The sequence below is a fragment of the Apium graveolens genome, chromosome 9 (genome assembly GCF_009905375.1).
Source record: "Apium graveolens cultivar Ventura chromosome 9, ASM990537v1, whole genome shotgun sequence".
In the NCBI taxonomy this organism is placed as follows: domain Eukaryota; kingdom Viridiplantae; phylum Streptophyta; class Magnoliopsida; order Apiales; family Apiaceae; genus Apium; species Apium graveolens.
In genome coordinates, this window is record NC_133655.1 from 147,334,000 (window position 1) to 147,351,257 (window position 17,258).

Sequence of the window (17,258 nt, forward strand, 5' to 3'; positions counted from 1 at the left end):
GCCAGACCAGACCAGCCTTTCTCATGGCAAGTGATTCAACCTGTCTTTTGTACTCACTGCAAATGTGTAAGAATTAGTTCATATATATATTGATGCGATTATCCTGAGTCATTTTGTTATACTTGAACCAAGCGATTCTTAAGTCTATCTTTGAATTATATAGAAATACCATGAACCCTCAAGTACGTATTGCAAGTAGATTAAAGGTCATATCACGTTAGTATATTAAAGTAATTGGAATGCCATGATAAAATAAAGAGTTGTTATAATACTTGATTGATCCTCTTGATTAACATGCTAATGATTCCCAAAGTATTGATATCTCACCCTGATGCTTGAACCCCTATAGAAACTTTACCTTGATACCTAAAAGCCAGATATTCATTAAAGTTGTCCATAATTTATTGATACCCCTCTTTCTTACCCTAAAGTTTGACAATCATGATATACCTTGAGCTAAAGATCATTTCTTCATACCTTAACACCCTTAGTATTCATGAAGCTTATCTTCTTGATGTTCTAGCACTTGTACCTTGTTGAAAACCATTGCTTTAAGCCTAGTTTGGCATTACTCTTTCATATTATCCAATAGCCTTGCTAAATCTCCTTGTCAAAGTTCTTGTATATGGAAACCTTTCAATTACCCTAATATAGTAAAGTCTAGTGGATCATGGCCCTGAAATTTGGTGACATATTTCCAGTGTTTCAAGTTGATCTATAATCCCTTGATAAAAATGTTTACTACTTAAGAGATTTTGTTATAAATCAGCATCAGTTTTTGAAATGATTAAAATGTGGATTTTCAGTCCCAAAGGGGGATAAATGTTTTCTTTGAATAGTGGATCTGGACTGAGACGCGAGTCCTTTCCACACTTATATTGTAGGCTTAAAAGTTGCCTAGGGATCCCATTAATGTTTTAGAACCCAGCGAGGTTCGGGATTACTTCGCGGCTGATCACCGGCTGTAATCCGTAGCGTCATAAAATGATTTTGATTAAGATATGATTTTGAAAATATTTTGATACAAGCAAATGATGCCATCACCCAAAAAATTCATCTCTGATTATTATCAATTATATCTTCACATTGTCATACTTGGAAGTTGAAGTTCCATGGATGCATGTGTAGTTCTTATGTGATCTCCAAAGAGAAACTTTTGATTCATGTGAATTCAAGAGCCCTCTATGAGATATATTTTATATTTGTGCTAACTAAGTGTTTTATGAAGATATCATGCTTTAAAATCCTTTGCATGCTACTGAAATTTCATTATATATTTATGTTTAGCCATGCATGCTAGTTTTAAGCCATTAAAATGATGATCAACCATGCTTTTCATGCTACTCTTTTTGAAATCATGTTGTTATGTCTAAAAATCTATAAATTCAAAATATGTGTGCTTAAAATAGATTGTTTTCATGATAAATTTCTTATTAATAGCTAAGAGAAGATATATTTCATGATTATTAAGGATGAGTAATAGGTACAAGTCGAATTTGCAAGCATTTAAACTTTATGCCTAGCTGAAATCTTGTTATGTGTTTTCCATGAGTCGCATGTTATATTTTTTTAGTTGCATGTTGTTGATTCTTGGGCATGGATGATCTCCCCTTCTATTGAGGCACTATTTTAGGACATTAAGACACTAGGTTTGCTTTGGAAAGAGTTGGATGCTTGGTTATTAAGTGGGGGTTAAGGTGGAAAGGGATTAGTTAGTGTTTGCATTTTTCCAGATTTGATGCACTAGTTATGGGAAAGTTTTGAATGAGCATTTGTTGTGCACTTTGAGGCCCAAGCCACCAAAAGCTAGCATTAGGAGTATATAAAAGGTTTTAGGTGTTTGGTGGAGGTTTGTAAGTCGTTTGATTAGGTGCACGAGCGAAATCATAAAATCTATCCAGCAGGGGACAATTTTGTTGCAACTTAGAAATAGGAAGTTTTGACCATGTCATGGGTAGGCCCTCATTAGGCCCTGTTGGGCCTTACTTAGAGGGAGTGTCAGAGGAGTTTTCCAGCCATAGTTAATAGAATTTGATTTAGAACCATGTGTCACAAGTTAGTTCAAGTTAGGGCATTTTCTGCCCAGAAAAACAGGGGAACCATGGACTTTAAGCTTAGGCTCAAGGAGGCCCAAGCTAGACCCTTGAGCCACATCAAGTTTGGGAGATGCCTTAAGGTCAGAAGAGCCTAGTGTAGAAGTTTTGGAGGTAAACTTGTAGTTTAAGAGTGTCTAATACACTCAAGAAACCATAGATGTCATTCTGAAATTTTCCTTAGTGAGCACTTTCACTTATCACATAGTTTTAGAACACTTAGGAGTGAGACCTAGGTTGACCACTATGGTGGAAATATAGTATAAATCTAGTAGAGTAAAACGCCCAAGTGTGGGTCAATAGGTTTTGGATAGTTAAGTAAAGGCACATTGAGTAAGGAAGCCAAAATTTAGAGATTTTGTCTAGTTTAGCGACCAAGTGACTTAAGTTGGAGATCGAGATCATCCAAGCCTAGTGTTGCATTATGGTGTGTGTGATATTATTTGGTATTAAAATATGATATGTGAGAATATGTGGCTATGTGTACAATTATATTTATAAGGTGAATATAAATTGCGTGCATATAGGCCTAAGTGCCATTTGTGTTGTAAATAGGTTAAGTTGGTGATAATATATTATAATGAGGATTATTATTATTTATGTAGGATCTCGAGACGAGGGTAAACTTGCCATAAAGGTCGAGTGAAGCTTCCAGTTGCTCCTACCAGCCAGACCAGACCAGCCTTTCTCATGGCAAGTGATTCAACCTGTCTTTTGTACTCACTGCAAATGTGTAAGAATTAGTTCATATATATATTAATGCGATTATCCTGAGTCATTTTGTTATACTTGAACCAAGCGATTCTTAAGTCTATCTTTGAATTATATAGAAATGCCATGAACCCTCAAGTACGTATTGCAAGTAGATTAAAGGTCATATCACGTTAGTATATTAAAGTAATTGGAATGCCATGATAAAATAAAGAGTTGTTATAATACTTGATTGATCCTCTTGATTAACATGCTAATGATTCCCAAAGTATTGATATCTCACCCTGATGCTTGAACCCCTATAGAAACTTTACCTTGATACCTAAAAGCCAGATATTCATCAAAGTTGTCCATAATTGATTGATACCCCTCTTTCTTACCCTAAAGTTTGACAATCCTGATATACCTTGAGCTGAAGATCATTTCTTCATACCTTAACACCCTTAGTATTCATGAAGCTTATCTTCTTGATGTTCTAGCACTTGTAACTTGTTGAAAACCATTGCTTTAAGCCTAGTTTGGCATTACTCTTTCATATTATCCAATAGCCTTGCTAAATCTCCTTGTCAAAGTTCTTGTATATGGAAACCTTTCAATTACCCTAATAAAGTAAAGTCTAGTGGATCATGGCCCTGAAATTTGGTGACATATTTCCAGTGTTTCAAATTGATCTATAATCCCTTGATAAAAATGTTTACTACTTAAGAGATTTTGTTATAAATCAGCATCAGTTTTTGAAATGATTAAAATGTGGATTTTCAGTCCCAAAGGGGTATAAATATTTTCTTTGAATAGTGGATCTGGACTGAGACGCGAGTCTTTTCCACACTTATATTGTAGGCTTAAAAGTTGCCTAGGGATCCCATTAATGTTTTAGAACCCAGTGAGGTTCGGGATTACTTCGCGGCTGATCACCGGCTGTAATCCGTAGCGTCATAAAATGATTTTGATTAAGATATGATTTTGAAAATGTTTTGATACAAGCAAAGGATGCCATCACCCAAAAATTTCATCTCTGATTATTATCAATTATATCTTCACATTGTCATTCTTTAATATATATCTCGATTTATGTTTTGTATCGTATTGTTTAGCACTTGTTGAGCATTTGGCTCACTCCTTGCTTTACCTTGATATTACAGCTAGCAACTATGGTTAGATTCAAGCAGATAGCACGTAAGACCTGTGACGCCGATGCGTATGTCCGAGCTCAGGTAGAATAAGAGATAGTTTTGTGTGAGGACTCGATATTAAAATCAGTTGTAATAGATGGTAGTGTTGGGCTGTTCCAAACCCTAAACTGTAAGATCTTGGATTCGGTTATGTTTACTTTCATCTAAATATTGTAATAGTTATATTTATTTTGTTTGTTAAGTTGGGGGTGTGACAGGCGCCGTACTTCTGTTAAATCAGCGTGGCCGCATGCCAGGTTAGCGCGGCCGCGCCCAATTTCTGGAAAAGCATCGCGGCTGCCCTGCTTTTCAGCGCGGGTGCGCCGTGCTACTATAGTTGGCACTAAATTTTTTGTTTCCTGATTTTTTCCTTTCTTTCTTTTTCCTCTAGCTACTAATGTACAACAAACTTGGGTTGCCTCCCAGGAAGCGCTTGGTTTACGTCGTTAGCTTGACGTAGAATTTCAAGATCAAGTAGACAATAAAACGGCACTAACCACCTCGCGGTTTGTCGTATTCACATAGTAGTGCTTCAACCTCTAACCATTTACTTTAAATGCATGGCCTGGATTATTCTCAAAAATCTCCACAGCGGCGGAAACACAATTTTGATTATGAAAGGCCCGGACCATCTCGACTTCAACTTTTCAGGAAAAAGACGGAGACGAGAGTTAAACAAAAGAACTTGCTGCCCCGACACAAATGATTTGAGCACTAGACCCTTATCGTGCCACCTCTTGACTTTCTCCTTGAACATTTTGTTATTCTCATATGCTTGAAGCCGAAATTCGTCGAGTTCATTCAATTGAAGCATTCTTTTCTTACCAGTTGCATCCAAATTAAGGTTCAACTTCTTCAAAGCCCAATACGCTTTATGCTCGAGCTCCACAAGAAAATGATACCCCTTACCGTAAACTAACTGAAATGGCGACATTCCTAACGGAGTCTTGTATATTGTTCTATACGCCCAAACAGCTTCATCAGGCTTCAAAGACCAATCCTTCCTTGATGGACACACAACTTTCTCTAGAATACGTTTGATCTCTCTGTTAGACACCTCAGCTTGACCATTCATCTGAGGATGGTAGGCTGTAGCAATGCAATGATTCACATTATATCTTTGCATCATGGCAGTGAACTTACGATTGTAAAAATGATCCCTCATCACTGATTATGACTCTTGGAGTCCCAAATCGTGTGAATATCTGCTTATGAAGAAAATTAAGCACTACATTCGCATCATTTATCGGCAAAACATTGACTTCAACCTATTTCGACACATAATCGACCGCCAGCAAGATATACTGATTATTACAAGATGATACGAATGGCCCGATGAAGTCGATTCCCCAAACATCAAAGACTCCAACCTCGAGAAGCACATTAAGAGGCATCTCATCCTTTTTAGACATATTACCTACACGTTGGCACCGACCACACTTCAAAACAAATTAATGCGTATCCTTAAACAAAGTAGGCCATAAGAACCCCGCTTGAAGGACACGAGCTATTATCTTCTCTCCACCATAGTGGCCTTAATACACAGTCGAATGACATTCTTGCAAGATCGCCCCTGTTTAGCTGTATGGAATACATCTTCTGATGATTTGGTTAGCTCCTTGCCTAAACAGATATGGTTCATCCCACACATACCACTTCATCTCATGAAGAAACTTCTTCCTTTGAGCATAAGACAAGTCTGGAGGCAAAATATTACTCACAAGGTAGTTCACAATGTCTGCAAACCACGGCTCTTCCTCCTGCACTCCAAACAACTGCTCATCAGGTAAAGACTCATTTATCAATGTCTTATCCTGTGAAGTTGCACTAGGATCTTCCAAACCAGAAAGATGATCAGCTACTTGATTCTCAGTACCCTTTATGTCCTTGATCTCTAATTTAAAATCCTGAAGCAAAAGAACCCACCTAATCAATCTAGGCTTCGAGTCCTTCTTTGAGACAACATATCGAATTGCTGCGTGATCAGTGAAAACTGTAACTTTTGTCCCAAGCAAATATGATCGAAATTTCTCAAAACCGTAAACAATGGCTAAGAGTTCTTTTTCAGTAATATTGTAATTCATTTGAGCACCATTGAGGGTCTTACTAACATAGTAGACCACATGAAATATGTTGTTCTTTCTCTACCCAAAAACTGCTCCAACTGCATAGTCACTTGCATCGCACATCATCTCAAAAGGTTCATTCCAATCAGGTGCAGTTATGACAGATATTGTGATCAAACTCTTTTTCAAGAACTCAAAAGCAGCTAGGCTCTCATCATCAAACTTGAATGGGACATCCTTCTCTGGCAGATTGCACAAGGGTTTAGAAATTTTTGAGAAATCCTTGATGGACCGTCTATAGAAACCCGCATGTCCAAGAAAGCTGCGAACTCCTTTAACATAAATTGGTGAAGGAAGATTTTCAATGACCCCCACCTTGGCTTTGTCCACCTCCAGACCTTTACTAGAGACCTTGCGACCAAGAATAATGCCTTGTCGCCCCATAAAGTGATATTTTTACCAATTAAGAACCGGAATGGTCTCAACACACCTTTTAAGAACGTTACCAGTATTCTGCAAGCACTCATCAAAAGAATCGCCAAACATAGAGAAGTCGTCCATGAACACCTCCATATTCTGACCAATCATATCAGAAAAGATGGCCACCATGCATCTCTAAAATGTGGCAGGTGCACCACACAGACCAAAAGAAACTCGTCTGAAGGTGAAGGTAACAAATGGACAAGTGAAGGTAGTCTTTTCCTGATCTTCTGGAGTGATACAAATCTGATTATAACCCGAATAACCATCCAGAAGATAGTAGTACTCATGCCCAGCCAACCTATCGAGCATCTGATCAATAAAAGGCAGAGGGAAGTGATCTTTCCTTGTGGCCTTGTTCATCTTCCTGTAGTCCATACAAACTCTCCACCCCGTGACTGTTCGAGTAGGAAAGAGCTCATTATTCTCATTAGCAACAACGGTGATACCTCATTTCTTCGGTACACACTGAACTGGACTCACCCAAGAACTGTCGGAAATGGGATAGATAATCCCTGCATCTAGCCACTTGAGAATTTTCCTTTTCACCACTTCTTTCATGATAGGATTAAGCAATCTTTATTGCTCAACAGTAGGCTTGCTACCTTCCTCTAGCAGAATTTTATGCATGCAATAAGAAGGGCTGATTCCCCTAATAATTGCTATAGTCTACCCAATTGCGGATTTGAACTCTCTCAGAATCCTTAAGAGTTTTTCATCATCACTATCTGAAAGGTCAGATGCAATAATCACAAGCAAAGTAGATGCATCACCTAAAAAAGCAACCTTAAGTGTTCAGGTAATGGTTTAAACTCAAGTGTAGAAGCTTCCTTAATAGATGGCTTGAGGCATTTTGGAGATTTGTTCAGCTCCTCCATTTCAAGAGATTAAAAAGGCATATCCATCTTCTGCTTCCAGGGAGAAGCATTCAAATATTGCAATTTCTCATCACCTTCATCATCTTTACTATCTGAATTCCCCAACAAGCCCTTCTCTAAGGCATCAAACCTTAGCAATTGATCAAGTTATGAAGTAACCACATAATCGACCAATTCTACCTTTAAGCACTCCTCATTATCCGTAGGATTTTTCATGGCAGTGAACACATTAAAAGTCACATCCTAATCCAGCACTCGCATAGTAAGCTCACCCTTCTGCACATCTATCAAGGTACGACCAGTAGCCAAGAAAGGTCTTCCAAAGATTATGGGAATCTTCTTATCCTCCTCGAAATCAAGAATTACAAAATTAGCAGGAAATATGAGTTTATCTGTAACGCCCTCCAAACCCGGGTCAGAAGTTTGGGGTTCACAATACACACCCAATATATAAACCTGTATGTTAAATATTATATGCATTGACCCTTCTTTACACAACCACGGATCGTAACATGTTAAAGTATGAAAATAAGCCACAACCTTAACTTTTATTATATCGTACCAAATCCCAACTACTTCAACTTACAATTGATAATGATATCGTTCTTACAATCTTACATAACTCATTTACAATATAAAGCTCCTGCTAGCTTGATCCAACTTAACCGGGAACCCTAGCTCGCACACTGGACAGGGAATCCTCGTTACCAACAATTTCCTTTTCAACTGTTGAAAACATAAAAAGATTTGCAAGAGTGAGCTAACTAGCTCAGCAAGTCATAATAGAAAATAACTGATGTTAAACAATAACCAATTGAAATGATTCAGAAGAATCAAGTTTCTGAATAAGCAATGATTAGAATTGGATATTCACTTTTTATTTTAAAAACCAAGGTTAGGCTGCTGATCAGGCACACACTAACCCCGAGCAAGGCTCCCAGCTTCGCTCTATATACTGGATCCAAGGCACACATTTGCCTATTATGACCACGAATCTGGTCTGACCACGAATCTGATCCATATTTATAAAACCATCCAATTTTAAAACAATTCAATATGATAACCAATGTAATTCAATAAGCTGAATCATAAACAACATTTATCATGAAGCATAGGGTGATTCACAATACCATGAAGGTATAACAAGGAATTCAAATGATTGGCTTTCAATCAAGGAAAGAATCATAAAGTAGAAGACCAAGGATTCAAGGGTTACAAGGATTGGTCTTCTGTTCAACAAGGAATAAGGGTGGTATGTCATGCAATTCAATATCAGAAATCAGTATGTGGTAGATATGTATTTGTGGAGTAGTATCGTATGTGTCTGGCTCGTATATGAGAATTTAACAATCAATGGTTTATGAAGAATAAGGCTTATGGCTCAAGATCAATAAGTATCAGGGTTTAAGGTTGAATAGTTTTAAGCGCTTGCAATATAAAACAAGATTTATTTTGAATACTAGCAACATGTTATGAGAAAATTTGAAAATATTTGCAATATATCTTGAAGAAGGTTCAGAAGTACTTGCCTTGTCATAGATGACTCGCAATCACTTGCTTTCTTTTCCTACGCTTCAGTTCTATTTACTGAACACAGACTTTCTTTTCTATGTCTCGCTTACTCTGCTAGGCATCACAAGTATATTTCAATATTAAATCTCATATTATTCTAATCATCATATAGACGTCATAAGCTTTATCTACCCTTCGTTTTACCCAAATCCGATTTACGGACGGAAAGTTATGAGCAAAACCATCAAACAATGCACATACAGTCATATTATACATCAATCAGATCATATATAACACGTAGCATGTCAGATATTCAATTAAAATATTTTTTCAAAGAAGATTCAGGGTCAAAATGTTCTTCACTAGTGCAGACTGGACTTTTAGCGTCGGTTTAAATAGCACTAAGGCGTCGGTCAAGTGGCGAAGTAAGTGTGGGAGACGCTATAGGTATGGACCTACAGCGTCGGTTGAACGAGCGACACAGAAACATTAATTGCGTCAGTTAAAAGACACACGTCATAAGTTAATCAACCGACGCTGTAGGTTGACTTATAGCGTCGGTGTTATAGATATAACCGACACTATTTGTCGCCTTGCAATGCGTCGGTTGGACAAAATGCCGACGCTTTTGGTTTGATTAATTACGTCGGTTATATCCAATGCCGACGCTATTGGTTCTAACTTGTTGCCTTGGTTCACTAAAATGCCGATGCACTTGCTTGTCACCTGTTGCGCTGGTTCACCTGTTTGTTAACCGACGCTATTGCTTCTCACCAAATGCATCAGTTAGCAGAAATGTCGACACACTTGCTTCTCATCAATAGCGTCGGTTAGATAGAATGCCGACGCTTTTTGTCACTGAAAAATAGATTTTTTCCTGTTTTCTATTGATATTTTATATATTTTCTATAAACCTGTTTCATAATACAATTAATACTAAAATCCCAAAAGTACAGTACAACAAAAAATTAAATTGTACAACTTAAAAATTATATATTACAATAAATTTAGAAAATTTAAATATACCAATCTTGGAAGAAAAGTATATATTGAATTACAAATACCATCCAACTCTTTCTATTATGTTTACCTTACAGATAAAATAACACATAATGTGTCTCCCCTAACAAGTACTTCAAAATCTCCAAGTCCCCCTTTTTTTTCTGTAAATCGAGATAGCAAAACTACATATTGTCTTTTGACACGAACATGAGATGCTTTTAAATGCTTGACCATCCGTTCTCATTTTTCTCTGAAATGTTCAATAAAAAATAAATTCACAATCATGCAAATTATAACCAACACGAAGATTCTATATTTCAGTTAAATGTTTGAAATAGCAAGGTAAGAAATGCTTTTATGCTTCTTCACACATATTGTAAACAAATAAAATCAACAACACATCCAATTATAAAATGGTTATATGCTTCTATCAAGTACTTATAGCACAAATGGAGGATCTAAAAGTTTAAAAGAAATTACCTTGCTAGAAACATTCTAAAGTAAAAAATTGTGCCCAAAGCTCTCGTATCTCTTTAATTTCCTTTTTGGTATAGTTCCTTGAACCAAGACCCTTCAAAATATGAAAGACAAAGTATTAAAAAATTCTCTATTTGATCAATATTTGTAAAACAATGTGGAGATTATTTTTCTTACCACTTTTCAATTTATAATGGAATTTTTTTGAGAAAGCATGATTATGTCGTGCATGTACCTCATAACGAAAAAACCACACTCCGTGCCTCCTTCTTGTCGAGGATACTGCGCATAAAGCAACATCATTTTTCAAGTTATGTATAAAAAAACAAAAAAAAAATCAAATATGTAAACAATTAATACTTGAACCTCAGAATGATGCCAGAGAAATTCTTTTCTATTATTCATTAATCCACCTTCTCTTACGTATAATTTATACGCCCTGTGAATTAAGCATACATATTCACATTTATTATGAAATTAGAACAATACATTATGCAAAACTAAAATTCATATTTAACTTACGTCAGGGCAGGTTTTGCCAAACGTATTTTCCGTTCTTGTTTCGATGGATCAAACACATATATAGCACTTTCCTTGAGACAAAACAGAAGCAATATCCAATGGTTGCTACAATGATACAAACATATGTAATAAATATTTTGGATTACACTAGTAATAAAATTAGTGATAGAGACTTATTTTGTTCGTACTCTTGAATATATGGTGCTAGGATAAAAGGTTTTTTTATTTTCTACCAAAGCATTTGCCATATAATCAGCTGCTTCCCGTTGACGTTGATAGTCACGATTATGTGTTATGACTAATCAAGATGGCAACATGAATCCAAATGTATCCTTGCACAAAGTGCTAACGTACCTACAAAAATTACTTATCACAATAGGCATGTGTGTTGATAGATTTTACAGTAATTAAGGAAGAAAAAGCTTGGTCTTACTTTAGAAATATTTCCAAAACGGATATGTTTAACCAACTCATTTTCAAAAACTGATCAACATCTTCAGGCGTGATGTATATTGGATCCTCTCCATTTTCTTCATACTTAAAGACCTCACTTTTTTAGTGGGAGGCCTCTTATTAAACAAGAAACGTAGAGATGGACAATGCTCACTTGAGTGTATGTCATCATTAAACAATGGTGTGGTTTTCTTTATAGGAGTCCCTGAACCGTTACTTTCAACTTTTTTTGACACCTGGACATTAATACAACACAATATTCAATATGCATGTGTATCTGTCACTGGGTGTATAGGTCTAACCTGGCTGGTGAGAAATAGTGCAGGCTTATTCAATCCTCCTCTATTGGCACCTCTGGAATATCAAACCTATCTTCTTCAATTGTTTTGTTAATCACATAAGCAGGAGAAGGTGAGAATAAGTTAAGGAAGTATGAATTTATGTTTGTGGTATCTATGCCTAAAATACAAAGGATAATCTAACTAACAGGGAACAACTTGTAGAACATGTATGCTTACTTAATTTAACGGTACAGCAAATTGGGTCTACAGGTAGTATACATGGTAACATTTCTAGTGAAGATAATAGAGCCAATGAAAATTAGAGCTCTTTGGCTTTATTATATTTACAAAATTATCTCACCTAATCAACAGATAGCAATCCAGCAAAGACTTCTAGACAGAAAAAGTTAAAAGCAGATACGAAGTGCCTGTTCAATTTTTTACTGACTAAAACATAGCTTATACATATACATATTTCCCCATTACTTCTATTAGTAACCTTGACTACCAATTAAACATTTAGATTAAGATTTTAATTTGTCGAGAACACGAGAACAATCTAGATATGAGAACTTAAGGAGTATTATTCTGCAAAAACAAAAGGATATATATTGACATAAGGTCATCCTCTTTCTCTCCACGATTCCGACTGTTCTTCAGCTCCCTACATATTTCAGGAGTAACCTGTATTTAAACAAAATACAATTACTTGCAATTTCATGTTTAGAAGAAATTCATAGAAAAGTTGCAAAAGTTACTATCCTTACTAATCTATGCCATTGTCTTTCTACAAGAGTGTTAAGGTTGAGTTTGTCTTCTTTCACCAACTCATTTTTATACCTGTAATGACGGTTGTAAGCAAACACATAAAACAAAAGTAAAACTACTACAATGATATTAAAGGGAGAACAAGGGCAAACATATTATGATGAAAGTAAGTTAAACAATAACTAATCTTAAGCCTGCATAACATTATTTTGCATTAGTTACGGCTGAGAGGCATTGGACAACTCAAATCCTGATTTGTTTATGAACAAAATGTCACTAACAGTAGACACACAGCAAAAGTGAGAGAGTAAAGCTTGTTGATATATGAATGAGCATGACATCAATGCATTACTTCAAGTGCAGTTAGTATTTCAAATATTAAACTAATTTCAGCAAAAAACATACTAATTGATTATATGGCTAGCTAGTGCAGAACTTAGCTTTGGCACTTTTGGGCACTTAAGAAAGTAAATCACGGCACAGGAATATGAAATAAATCACAACACCATTAGAATATGGAATCAACCTTTGCACGAGGGCAAGAAGTGATTGATGCCAGATCACAGGCATTGTCCTTTCATCATTAAGGAAGGCCATAAAATGTTCAACTAAGGCATCAAGGACACGATATGGCAAAGTATACTTCTTCTCAACTAAAAGCTTTATAAAATAGCTGCATCAAATACCAGAAGCAAAAAAAAAGAAGGTTAAGTAACACTTTCTTGATAACAGTAGCCAAGTTAATAAAAAATATAAAAATATAACCTAGAAAATAGCTTATTTTAATATAACCTAGAAAATAGCTTATTTTATATTAAAATATTCGAACAAAGCTCACTGTCGAATGTGTCCAAGACTATAAAACAAAGAAGCATACTAGACATTACAGTCATTTAGTACAGCCAGAGTACTGTCTGTCTTGATTCCTGATCAAATCTTTAACTCAGTTTTTTTCCTATTTACAACTAATATACCAAGATACATACCAAGACACTTCCTTGAATCTCAAATTCAGATTTTTTTTTCTCACGAGACTTTTATCAAATAGTTTGCAGTCAAATTGTATATCTAGATACATAGATACATACGACTCTGTATTGTAAATTTACCTGAAGTTCGTTCTATTTTAATGAGTGATCGCCTCGGTCCTATTGGATAGGGTATCGAATTCGCAACAGAATAGGGTATCGAGGAATAGGAATAACTGGGTGTGTCGGTTTGGGTGTCTGTATCTCTCCGTGGTATTGATTTTTTGTCTCGCTTAACGGCCGTCTATACAAAAATAATTTTTAAATACGATAAATGATTATTTTAACTTTTCATTGAATTGTCTTACTTTCTTTTCTTTGAATCCTAAAAGAAAATTTTTTTTATCACCGATCCCCGCCGTCCCCGCCGGATCGGGATTCTCGCGGGGATGCAGGAGATGTAGGGAATAATTTAAAAAAACAATTTTACATTTTTAGTATTTTTTTTTTAAAAAAAGTCTACTGATCCGTTATATAAAAACATTGATTATATCTAATATTTTTAATATCAAATTATATTAAAATTTATTTATAATGTAAATGAATGACAAATTAAAAATATATATTATATCATAATGTAAAAAAATTGAATAATAAAATTATAGATTATTTGAAAATTATTATTATTTTTTAAAATACTATTTTTATAAAAAAAATTTAATAAAATATATATATAAAGTATCGGGGTTGACTAAGAGAATTTTTAAATGTGAAGTGAGTGAAAAAAATATGAAGTGGTGACAGTTTTAAAATTTTATAATAAAACTACAAAAACTAAATAAAAAGGAGACCCGTAAATAATATAAACTAATATTTTACTTACTCAAAAATTAAATTAATAAAAAAGAATTTGTTAAAAAAAAGGATGTAGCTCATCTAATAAAAATTTTAATGTAAACTCAAGAATATATGTAGTACAATGGTAGTGACATAAAATTTTTGAGTAGGAGATTTGGGGTTTAGTAGATACAACAATATACCTATTTTTAACAAAAATTGTGTGAGAAATGACATTTTATAATTTTCCAACATAAAAGGGCAACATTGTATTTTTACCACTATTAAAATGTCTAAATTTATCCATAATCCTCTTTTAATATATAGAGGGAGATATAATATAAGTTAAACTACGAAAATTAAAAAAATAACATTAATTAAATAATGTAAAGCAACATTTTATTTACTCTAAAGTTAAAATAATGAAAAAGGATTATGATTGAAAGAGGTGATCTGGTTTATCTAATAAGATTTTTAAAAAGGAATCAATGAGACATGTAGAATAATGGTAGTGATATGTATTTTGACAACATAAGGTTATGGGTTCGAATCTCCTTGTATACATAATTTCCTAATTTTAGCTATCTCTTTGTATACACAATTTCCTAATTTTAGCTTAAATTATATATAGAGTGTCACTTTTGTAATTTTTGAAAATAAAAGGGTAAACTAGTAATTTTACAGCAATTTGCCCATGTTTCCCTTTAATATATAGAAGGAGATGTTCTATTTTAAATTGTTCTCTATTTCAAATTTAATATATACATATATGTTCTATTTTAAACTGTTTTCTATTTCAAATAAAAATTATTTTCTATTTCAAATATAATATGCATATATGTGTTAAATTTTAGATTGATTTCTATTTCAAATAAAAATTGTTTTCTATTTCAAATATAATATGCACACAAGTGTTCTATTTTTTTTTTCTATTTCAAATATAATATGCAGATATGTGTTTTATTTTAAATATAATAAATATGACCAAACCGACTACCAACCAAAATTGTATTGTTTCTTCTTTTATAAATATTATTTATTAGTTTCTTTGCGATACGTTAGTTATTTTCAATTTTATTTTTCAAAATATTTTTCAAATACTAGATCCCTTGGAGCTTATTTATCGCACAATACTTGTAAATATCTATTCTCTATACAATTATATGATTAATTGTCATTATTGTTATTTATTTTGCTTATTCGATAAATATCAACGTTTTTTTTTGTATATTATACTCGCTTAGTAATAATTTTGTATTTATTTTTCAAATCAAAATATATTATAACTAATGTAGATAAAAATAAAAATTTTGATTCATGTTATTTAAAAAAATTTAATATGGAAGATTTTTTTCAAAAAATACACTTATTATGGAGTATTTGCATTAGTGCATGCACTATCCACTCTTAACACCTAAGTTTTTTTATATAAAATTAAAATTTCAATTAATTTTTAAAATTTGAAAAATAACATTTCAAATCTACTAATTATTAACATTTAAATTAATTAGTTAATTCAATTATTAGAATTTTTCAGTGAAATATCAATTCTTTTGTAATTATAAAATTATTTTATTTAATTTCTTTTATATTTTAAAAGAATTTAAAGTTCAGTATATCCTATATATTTAATTTCCTACTATTTTTAATGATTTTAATAATTTCCTACTATTATTTAAATTTTTTGTTAAAATTATTTAAAAAAAATCACAACCTATAGCGTCGGCATTCAAAAGACGATGCTTTAAACCAAATCTACAGCGTCGGCAATTAAACGTCGACGCTTCAAACCAAATTTGTAGCGTCGGTATTTACAAGCCGACGCTTTAAACCAAACCTATAGCGTCGGTATTTTAAATGATGATGTTGTACGTAGAAGCTATATCATCGGCATTATAAAGACCGACGTTGTATAAGATTTTAGGCGTCGGCGTTTTAAAACCCGACGCTACAGATTGTCAAAAGCGTCGGTTGTATAAAAGACCGACGCAACAGATCATGCACAAATGCCTTAAGGCGTCGGTTAAAGTTACAACCGATGCTTAAAGTATGTTTAAGCGTCGGTTCTATATTCAACTGATGCAAAAAGTGTTTCTTTTTAAAATTATTTTAAAAAGAAATATGCGCTAACATATTTTTAAGAATTGATTTAGGAGAATCTGGATTGAAACCGGGTCGGGAAGGCGGGTCGACGAGTCGCATAATTGGGTAGCTGAGATCAGCCAGAAAATTGGCAGAATCCGGCGACCCTGTTTTCCGGCAACGCCGTCCCCGGCCTCACCCTTCCGTTTCCAGCTGATTTCTTGATGCCAATACATTTTAAACTACTACAACATCATTAACAATACTTTAAAAGATCACAAACACTCATATAACTCCGATTCTGGCTAAATCCGCCATGAAAACCGGCTGGGTTCGAGGTTTTTCGGCGACTCAATTCCGGCCTCCAATATCTGATTTGCTTACATAATTTGATTGGAAATGAAACGATCTATAGGATGGTGCTTTCAATTTCAACCCAGAATCAATAGATCAAAAGCTCCCAAATTTAATTAAGAACATTCAAATGGTTTAAACACTTATTTAACAATCCGAGAATCAAACATCAATTTGGACATGTTATTGAACTCCAAATTAGTCATATAATATACCAAAATGAGCAGGAAGATCACACAAACAACATCAAGAACAAAAATTCATATTTAAATTACTAAATAATTCAAATTAAAATAATTAAATAAGAAAATCACCTTGACTTCTGCACTAAAATGGTTGATTGATTTAGAAAGAACTTTTCGAGAGCTTCGTTTTGATATATGGCACGCTTGAATTGGAGTTCGATAACGCCTTCGTTTGTGCATTTGATTATGAAGAACACGACATTTTTAGGGTTTTTCTCTGTAAATTCTATATTTCTACTGATCGATTATGATTATACGAATACAATGAAATAATAAAAGGGCTAGATATATTTATGGAATATTGGTTCATGTTGGATCATTTTGGATCAATAAATTAGTTACTTAGCCGCTAAGTAA

At 34.0% G+C, this 17,258-nt stretch overlaps 1 protein-coding gene across 2 annotated transcripts; it reads right to left on the reverse strand.

Moving 5' to 3' along the window:
- Positions 1-9,863: 9,863 nt before the first annotated feature.
- Positions 9,864-13,651, reverse strand: LOC141686887 (uncharacterized). Of its 2 annotated transcripts, XR_012560841.1 has the most exons (11): positions 13,525-13,651; positions 12,942-13,088; positions 12,415-12,487; positions 12,256-12,331; positions 11,347-11,777; positions 11,102-11,267; positions 10,914-11,018; positions 10,758-10,830; positions 10,569-10,673; positions 10,395-10,485; positions 9,864-10,164 (listed from the first exon to the last, which is right to left on the reverse strand). XR_012560841.1 is itself a non-coding variant. In XM_074491980.1 (7 exons), exons 2-6 carry the CDS (start codon positions 11,152-11,154, stop codon positions 10,410-10,412), a joined length of 309 nt encoding a protein of 102 aa, XP_074348081.1. In that variant the 5' UTR covers positions 11,155-11,267; positions 11,347-12,017; the 3' UTR covers positions 9,864-10,164; positions 10,395-10,409. The 2 variants fall into 2 exon arrangements, 1 of the variants encoding a protein (XP_074348081.1); XM_074491980.1 differs by lacking the exons at positions 12,256-12,331; positions 12,415-12,487; positions 12,942-13,088; positions 13,525-13,651 and having other exon boundaries at positions 10,627-10,673; positions 11,147-11,267; positions 11,347-12,017.
- Between the last annotated feature and the right edge of the window lie 3,607 nt (positions 13,652-17,258).